This window comes from Athene cunicularia (genome assembly GCF_003259725.1).
Source record: "Athene cunicularia isolate RWA chromosome 2 unlocalized genomic scaffold, athCun1 chr2_part1, whole genome shotgun sequence".
Classification (NCBI taxonomy): Eukaryota; Metazoa; Chordata; class Aves; order Strigiformes; family Strigidae; genus Athene; species Athene cunicularia.
Genome location: NW_020799095.1, coordinates 104,427,972 through 104,437,229, shown reverse-complemented (window position 1 = coordinate 104,437,229; position 9,258 = coordinate 104,427,972). Strand labels below are relative to the sequence as shown.

The window sequence follows — 9,258 nt, the reverse complement described above, 5'->3', positions numbered from 1 at the left end:
GGTTTATCAGTAGGTACTGATGACCAAGGTGAGTTTCCTCTTGAGGGATGGAACAGTAGACTCATTTTTCAGTATTAGAGCTTGTTCTTCAGAACATTTTTTGGAAATAGATCAACAGCTGATGGTGGGAATAGACAGGGTCAGGTTGGGCTGCTGCAGAGGTTTCACTGGGGGCTTTAAGGGGGTCACAAAAGGTGGTTGTTTTGGTTTTCTTTTTTAAACTGCATACTAGTTGTATCCATTATTGTCTTGCTTTACTAACGAGTTTTACTGATCTGTGCTGCCCTACTGAAAAATCTTTCTATTTAGTTTAGTTTGTGTTTGACCATGTGTTCCGTGAAACTCAGATTTTCATGAGCTTTACTTATTGCTTTCTTTGTCTGACCAGTTTCCTTTAGCTGTGAGAACTGCTGGGATGACTGCTTCAGCATAACAAAGAAAATCATATAGTCTTATCACAGCTGAAGTACTGGTAACTTCACGTCAGCAAAATATAAGTTCAGTTGAAACAGTCAGCTCATAAAATTGTATTTTGTGAAATACTTGACTTATTCCAGGGCTGGGGAACTATCAGATCTCTGTTGATGAGTGTGCTCACTAGCCACAGCTCTGGGACAGAGATAGAGGTTGTTTAGAGTCTTCCAGAGATTGTATTTGACTCTTACTAATATATGCACTGTGTTTCAAGTTTCTGGTGTCCTAAGAGTGTCCTTATGAAAACTGGTGTTTTTTTTCTAGAAACTCAGATTCTAGAAACAACCAGTTGTATGAAGCCTTGGGGTTGGCGGAGGAGGAAAAGAGGTACCTGTGGAGTGTGTATATGTATCTCTTCTTTTGAATATATGTCTAGATTTATATGTGACCCTAAGTGTTGCACTCTCTTGTCCCAAGAACCAGGAAAAGTACCCCAAATCTTTGGGTTTTAACTCAGTTGCATGATTTTTTTTTTTTTGAGGTCTGAATTCTTGGGAGTGGAAATGCTGCAGAAGTGCAGTCTTTCCCCTTTCAGCTTTTTCCCCTGTGGAGGGAGAATGAATTCTTTTCTCTCCGCTGTTCTCTGACTCAAAGAACTCAGTCTTTGGGAGAATAAAAAGGAAATGGTTCTGCCTTTTAGCTCTTCCCTTACTTTTACTTTGGGAGAGTCAATCCTACTTAGGCATCGTATCAGAGCATATGAGAACAGCTCTCTAATTTTTCAAAGTAGCAGCAGAATGGCTCTTGTTAGGTTCACTCTTGCCCAACAAGTTTTGAGTAGTGAATCTGACAAGAATTGTATTGTTTTTAGTTCTACTGCTCTGGAAAGCTGTGAGCCAAGGGAAAGATGCTGGCATGGTGTATACAGTAAAACAGCATGGGGTTAGTTCTCCTTTGCAAGGCTGTCTGCACTGCTGAGATGTTTGCTACTGAATATAGGATTATTATATATTTTTTAAAGCTTATATATGAATTAGCACACACACCTCTCCCGTCTGCCAGGAGAAGGCTTTCTCTTATCCATGTGGAGTGAGTAGAATCTTAAAGCCCAGAATTATTCTCATTTAGTTCCATAATCAAATACAGTAGAGTGCATTGAAGACAAATATCCCAGAGGAAATTTGATTTGGTTTTTTAAGCCATGAAAACGATTTGGTCACTCTGTTCTCAGATTTGTAGTTCCCTACAGCAATGTATTCTGTTTTGGTCTGGTCTTACACTTTCGCGCTTTGCAGTGCAGCTTTTCTTGCCCATGTTGTACAAGCATTACTGGCTTTCAGAACTGAAGCTGGTGTAAAGATGCTTGAAACACTTCAGCTACCTACCTAACATCTTTTTTGTTTGTTTTGTTTTTGTTTTGTTTACCTTTTTCTGACAGTAGAAGAAAATGAAACAGAGGACCAGCAGGCAGGTGTGGGACACACAGCCGCACAGACTGGTAATGCTGAATTCCTTCATTAGTGCTTGCTTACTGTTTGACAACAGTGTGAGGGATTTTTGTATCGGGGTGTTTTTGCAAAGCCTGCACACTTCTTTCTCTGTTTCAGTTTAGAATGCATTCTTGGGGCTTGCAATGGAAAATAACATTCCTCTCCCCTCACCGTTCAATTCCTGAGAATTAGAAACTGCCTTTTGTAGGTCAGCCAACGGAAAGTGAGATGCTTCTGAAGTGCAGCATGCTTCTCTCTCTCTTTTTTTTTTTTTTTTTCCCCCTTTTAGGTTAAAAATAATCCTTCTCTACATCCTTTACATAAAACCCCACCCTATGCCATTTCAGATAAAATTGAATATTCATTCCACTTAAACTATTTTCATATTTGTAAAATATGTGGATAAGGGTAATTTCTTTTAGGATTGTTGTATAATTTCTTACCAGTCAGGAGTTAATTAAGGGCTCCTTAATTTTAAATCAGTGAGACTGGGTGGACAAAGCTGTTGTTTGAGTCAGGATCACAGGGATATTTACTGAAATAACTGTTAATTCCCAGTAACAACAAGGGCTCTTTTATTCTCCAATATGATCCTGAGAATGCAAGAACTGCTTCACTTCTGTCTTTGGTACTGATTCCGCAGAGTTTTATCTGAAGAGCAGGACTGACTCATCTGGATAGTCTCATTCATTCAGCTGAGGTCACCTTTTGGAGTAAGGACTGACTCTGTAAGGATATTCCTAGAAGGCTAGTCATCTCTGAATACGTGTAGGTAATTTGTTTGAGAACAGTTGGAGTTATTCCTCTTATGAAGGTGAAGAACACAGTTAGTATTTTATTCAGCTAGAAGACTTTTTATTTCTCTTGTGTGTGTGTCCTGTGGGTTTGTGTTTGGTGTTTGGTGCCTTTTATAGGTTCTAGCAGCTCTGCACATAAAATGTATTGTTTGAAAAGAGGAAATAAAAGTGAGAGTTCTGCTTTTTAATGGGAAATTTCTCAAACTCTTCTGAAAGTACTTATCTCTCCATTTAGCTACCTGCAAACTTGTACTGCCTTAGACACATGAAGTTGAAAAATAGAGGACTGCAAAACTGGGTATCAATATGACAAGGAATGATTGCTTTTCTGCATTTTTTTCTTAAAATAATTCTCAATGGCCAAGTTGTCTTTCTGGTTATTTATTTCCCATCATGTCCTGTGTTGTTCTCTGTCTGCTTCTAGGCAAGATTTAACATTCTGTGTTTCTCTATAGCAAGAATGCAGTGCTGATACTAAAAACAAAAAACCTTCTGATAGAGCAAGCAGTACAGAAGGCCCACACTGTGTACACACTGCCAGAAGTTTTTATAGTAATACTTTGTATCTAAGCTCTGGCTCTAACCATTAAATGTGCTTTTTATAGAGTACCAAGTTATAAATGTAGTGCAGCTACGGCATATTAATCTTACTGCAGAGATTTAATGAGGCAGTTGTTTTGCGATGGACACTATTGGGAGCAGAGAGCAACAGAGTTTTACTTTACCACTGAGCTGAAGAAATATTCCTTGCCTGGTAATAATTATAACCACATGATCTAAGTTTTCCTTTCTTTTGCCAGCATTTTTGCATGCAGAAGTGGCTTGGAAGGAGGTCTACTGCAAGGCAGTGAAATGGGTTGGAAAGGAGGCTGTTTGCTTGGTAGTTAGATGTTTTACTTGTGATTAGCTATGGATCTTTGTAGCATAGGCAGAAATATGTAAGATGAGTTTCAAGAATACAGATAGTCTTTGCCAGTCCACTGAGATGGCTTTTAGATATTCATTACTTTTACTTGACTTTTATATGGGTTATAAAAAGTAAATGTGGTGAAACCTCATTTTTACATGGGCAGAATAGAATTTCTGCTGGTTGGCCTTAAACCGCTCCCATACTTGAAATTAATTGAAGTCCATGGCTTTATTGCCTCCAACACTTTTAAGCCAATGCAATTTTTCATTTTCCCCAAAGTTGCAGTTTTATTAGACCAAGTTACAGCAATAACATCCCTTATGAGGAGGAGGAAGAAGGGAAGGGGAGAACCACCTGCCAGGGAACATAGTAATGAGAAAATCATGCTTCTTTTAATTTCCATTTATAAATAATGTTAACATAATCAGTAACAGAAGACAACTGGTCTTTCTTTTCTATTATTTTTTTGAAGTGCCTTAATAGGCTGGATTTATTTCTGTTTATAAAAAGTAACCCTGCTTTCCATGCTAGATAATTTTCAGTGATATCTGCAGATGGAGCTGATGTGTGCATTCTTGCTGTTGTGTATTGAAAAAACTTCAGATGGTTCACAACAGTCTCTGAAATAGGGCAAGGAAGCCTCTGGAAATGACAGTGGCATTTGCAGATGTTGGGAAAGGCAATCTTACTATGAAGACAATCTTCGCTGAGGGAATTGTGGCTGTGACTGTGGCAGATATTTTTGAGTAAGGTATGTGGGAGATAAATGACATTTGCCCTGAAGTCTGTATGTGAGCATGAGCTTTGAACAGGAGGTTAAGGAGAAAGTATAGATGAATGCATATTGCATTTATAAAATAAGTTTTATTCTAGTCTTTCAAAAGAGCAGTTCAAATAAGGCAGTTTATCCTCAGTTTAAATAACTATTTAAGCTTAGACCAGCTCTTGATGGAAGTTATTTGCTGTTGTAACAGAAAAGGTATCTATTCACAGGGTGTTCAGATGATATTTTCTCTCTTTAAATACCTTTTTATTTTGGTGGTGACATCTCTTCATGGAAGCGGATCACAGTGGAAATACATTCATTGAGAGGGGCTGAGACTGCCAGAACTCATTTCACAAAGCTGTCGTAGGCTAAACTCAAACCTAGGTCCCAGAGGGTCCCACTTAAGTGTTGACCTAAAAACAAATGTGCCAGTTGGCTAGAGCATGTATTCTAAAGTTGCAGCAGAAGGGAATAAGCTTGACTGACTTCTGTCCCTGTAGAGTTTATATCTGCAAATGCAGAAGGAGAAGCAAAACATTTATTAGTCTTAAAATGATTCTAATTTTAATAACTGGTCTCTAAGTAGGAAGCTTTAAATTGAGTGATTCTTTAGGCTTTTGTGCATTAAGGGGTGCATGTGTGCCTACGTGTGTGTGTATTGCTGAATTCCTGTAAAGTGCAAGTGTTCCTGAATAGTAAGTCTTCAGAATTCCTTCCCCTCCCTTCTCTTTCCTTCAGCATTGTACTTAAAGCAGAGTCAGACGCTACCCTTATTTTAAAACAAACAGGTCTGTAAACTTTATGTGCAGCATTTAAATACTCATGTTAAAATTCAAACCCAGTGCCCACATTTCCCTGAGTGCTGTCAGTTTTATGAGATGAAACTGGGAGCTTGAGCTGAACAACTAATAGTATGCGATGTGCACATGCTGCCTTCCAACAAGTGTTTAATGATGTTGGGGTCAGTTTGCAACAGTTAAGACAATTATTTCTTTTTCTGAACTGCTTATAACGGTGGTAATCTCCTAACTACTTTTATTAATCTTGCAAAATATCTTGGAAGATGAAGTGTCAATGGAAGTTATTAGATTCAGAGCATTCAGCGATGGCTAAAATGCCTTAAAGTCCTTTTATTTAATTAACATCCCTTTTTGGTGTGTAAATTTGCAGACCACTTCTCTATTTGGAAGTAACTGCCCAAGTGGAAGTTTTCACTCTTTAAAGAACCTTGTGCATGCAATTTGTGATATTTGCTTTCAGAATGTGTTTTTTATTTTTAAAATTAATCTGCTTTTCCTCCGTAATATAATTCCCTTAAAAACAAATTCTGCCCTTTACCCCTGTCAAATAAATTCCTCTATTTTGATCACGAGCCACATAGCATGGGGAAGACTTCCTGACATGGGTCATTTCCAGTTTCTGCTTGCGGGTCTGTCTGTATTTGAGCAGACGAAGGGCAGGGTGTAGCAGCATGGACCAAAGGATTTAGGAAAGTGATGAGAGCCCTGACCTTTGTTGTGGGCAGCAAGAACGCCTGCGCTTTGTGCACAGTGGCAAATACAGGAATGGCTGTGCCCACATCACTGCTGGGGGCTGAGAGAGGATTTAGGAGTGATTTAAACAGGAATCCCCCTCCTCCTTCTCACTGCTTCCCCATTCTAATCTGAATTTAGTGTTAGCATGTTTTAGCTTCTCTCCAGTAGTTGTGCGTGATCCTGATCAATTGCAGTGCTAAATAAAGTGGGTTCACAGATGACATCTCTGTGTTGCTGTGGTCAAGAATCCTATTCCTGGTTAATCACCAGCTTGGCTGAAGAGTGTAACATCTTAAAATGTACTTGCACAATCTCCTGTTATTATGTGAGTTTGTCCTTGTTTTCTAAAATGACTTGTTTCAGTCTTAGTTCTCTCAAATACCTAAAACGAAAGATGAGGCGGCCAAAATAGAAAAAAGTGGTGAAACACTTGCATGCCTTTTGCTGGCATGTACACAGCCATTTTTCTTCTGCATTTCACTTGTTGTACTGTGGTTCCCAAGGAAAAACAAAGTTAAGTGCCAGCTTGCTTTATTAGGGAAGACAGATTGTTTTATTTCTGTCTTTTGAAGGAAGCTTTTAGTAAAGTGGGCAAAAAGTCAGGAGTAGTTAAAGCTACTCTGCTGCTCCTCAGAGGAGGAAAAGTTCTAGACCGCATTATCTCACTCTGCACTGGTCATTGCTGAACTGAGGTAGTGCAGCGAGCTGTGTGGATTCTCTGGGTGTAGGGGATGGTGGTGAGACTGCACATTTCTTCCAGTTTAGAAGCTTTAACTGGGCTCAGGATTAGAGCTATCCTGCTATCCCCAAAATACTTGTTAACATGTCAAACAGACAAAGCTCACCTTGTGCACTATTTAGGTTTTACAGTAGTTTCAAGTTTTCCATGATCTGACAAATATAGGAACTGTATTGGTTTTGTCTTTAAGTCATAGGCAAGTTCAAAGCATGTGTAGCATTTTGACCCAGGGTATAATCTTTCCAGGACTTGCTTTGTGTCAAATAGTGTGGTGATAGAGTATTGGAATGGATTGTAAAACCAAGATTAATTTCATGTTTATGTAAATCAAATTTGCTAGTCTCTTAATTCTGGTAATTTCCTGTGAAATGCTGTAGTTAACAGTGAAAAGAAGTTCCTGCACAATCATTGATTTGATTTTTCTTTTCATTGGAAACTAATTGCATAGGTGGCTTATCCTTTCTTACAATGATCAAAGCAGCTTCAATAGCTGTGATAAAATAGACAAACCTAACATTGAAGCATGGAAGAATTGCTTGAGTAAGAAATGGACCTGCATTTGAGGGAGTAGATGAAATTCTCCTTTCATCGAGATTAGAAAAAAAATTAAGGAAAAAAGCCTCCTTTGCTTATTTAGCAGTAAATCTACAGTGTGCTGCAGGCTCGTGCCAAACATGTTTCTTTTCATTATTGCCACAAGAACCTATCTTAATATTTTTTTTTTCTTTTTAAAGGTTCTCTTCTTAGATGCCTGATGTCATGGTCTTGATTTTCTTTCAGACCCTAACTGTAAACTAGAAGACAAGGCAGAAGATGGAGAAGTGCTAGACTGTAAGAAAAGGCCCGATGAAGGGGAGGAGTTAGAAGAAGAAGCTGTGCACAGCTGTGACAGCTGCCTCCAGGTGTTTGAGTCACTGAGTGATATCACAGAACACAAGATTAATCAATGTCAACTGACAGGTAAACAATACTTATCACTTTGTGGCTTCTTGCACTGTTCTATTTCTGATTCCCATCCTTTGCTTCTGGTCTTCCTCCTCCTTTCTCAGTAATTTTACTCTGTGCTTGAATGCATGGGTGAGACCTTTATAAACAGATTCTGGGACAGAATTATACTGTAAATGGAGCACTGTAAATTTCAAAGAATGCATAGATAATTACTGTATTGTCACTGTATTTAAAGTGATTGTTAGCTGTCTGTGCCCAACTGCTGCGTGCATTTTCTAGACTCATGCTGTTTACAGCTTTCTGTACTTTGCTTATACACGTATTTTTCTAAGTCACTTGTGAACGCACAGGGTATTTATAAGTGGGATTTAAATGCAACCATATAATGAATGAATTTGCACAACAACATGTTGCAGATCTGGGCTGGATGTTGCATTAATCTAATCTGTTAACTACAAATGACTGCACAGTAATCAGTAACAAAATTGAGAGGAATGAAGTAAATTGTTAGAGGGAAAATAAAATCCCAGCTTTAGTGAAGGGGTAGAACTGAGTACTGGTCAGATATTACTGAGTTGAGCAGAGCTGGTTGAATGGACCTGTAGCCAACCTGGCTTCCTTTTTGAAATTATTGTCTTTAGCCCCCTCACTGAGGAAACCCCATGAAATCTGCTGAAGTGGTTTTGCCCTTTAGATTCAGTAGGTCTTTCTTTTGATGGTATGCTCTGTAGGTCCAAACAGAAAGGTAGTTTTGGTTTTTGTTTGATGGTGCTTTTAATTTTAGTCTCTACAATGTAAAATGTATTTATTGTGCTGTGCAGTTATGTTAAAGCCTTCCTTTATTACGACTTTGCAAACAAGGGAATGCTTTCAGAAAGTATGCATGTGCTCATGTTTGGAGAACTTTCTGAGTTATTTTTGATTTCAGTAGATCCATAGGCTAAGTCTTGGCAGGATGACATAAAAGTCAGGTAGCAGTACTGCTCTTGGGTATGAAGTGTGAAAAGAAGGTGAGCAGAAGAGGATAAGTAGGCAGGAATAGAAGGAAAGTTGAGGAAGTAATGTGAATTTGTCAAATGGTTTTAATTCCAACTTCAAATTACAGAAGATGAAAACCGGCTACAGCAAGAAACTTTTATTAATATATCTCTTTGCCTTTTCTTACCTGTAAAATGTTTTTCTAACTTCAAATACCACCAGTTTGGCCATTCCCTAATCACTGCTACAGACTTCTAGAATGTATTTGTCTGTGTTGCTCATATTTTCTGGCAGTATGGACATTCTCTCTTGACTTAAAAAAACTTAATGTTTTTCTTTCCTTTTCTTCACACCTCTCTTCTTTCTTTTCTTCTTTCTATGCTGCAAAATTAGTGGCTTTAGCTTGTCTCTTCCCTCTTCCAGAAAGCATTCCCCCTGCCCTGATTGTCTCGATCTCCCCATTACTGCCTCTGATCCTATTTATTCATCCCCATTTTTTTCACCTTGATCTGATACAGCTATTTCTCCTTTCCAGTTAGTTAGTTCACACCCCCCCTCTCTGCTTCTAGCAAGTGGTTTCTCTGCTTGTAAGCAACAAGCAGAGTGCACTGAACAGTGCTTGCACAGTTGGGTTGAGAGACTGAAGAAAAGCAGGTGGGGGGAGCACTAAGTAGGAAGAGT

At 38.7% G+C, this 9,258-nt stretch overlaps 1 protein-coding gene across 1 annotated transcript in view; it reads left to right on the top strand.

Annotated features, from left to right (window-relative positions):
* Positions 1-727: 727 nt before the first annotated feature.
* ZNF521 (zinc finger protein 521) overlaps positions 728-9,258 on the top strand; it is a 214,898-nt gene continuing 206,367 nt past the window's right edge. The window contains exons 1-3 of the mRNA XM_026842241.1: positions 728-801; positions 1,853-1,912; positions 7,432-7,611. Of these exons, the coding sequence (XP_026698042.1) occupies positions 768-801; positions 1,853-1,912; positions 7,432-7,611 (274 nt within the window). The 5' untranslated portion in view covers positions 728-767. The remainder of the gene's footprint in view (positions 802-1,852; positions 1,913-7,431; positions 7,612-9,258) is intronic.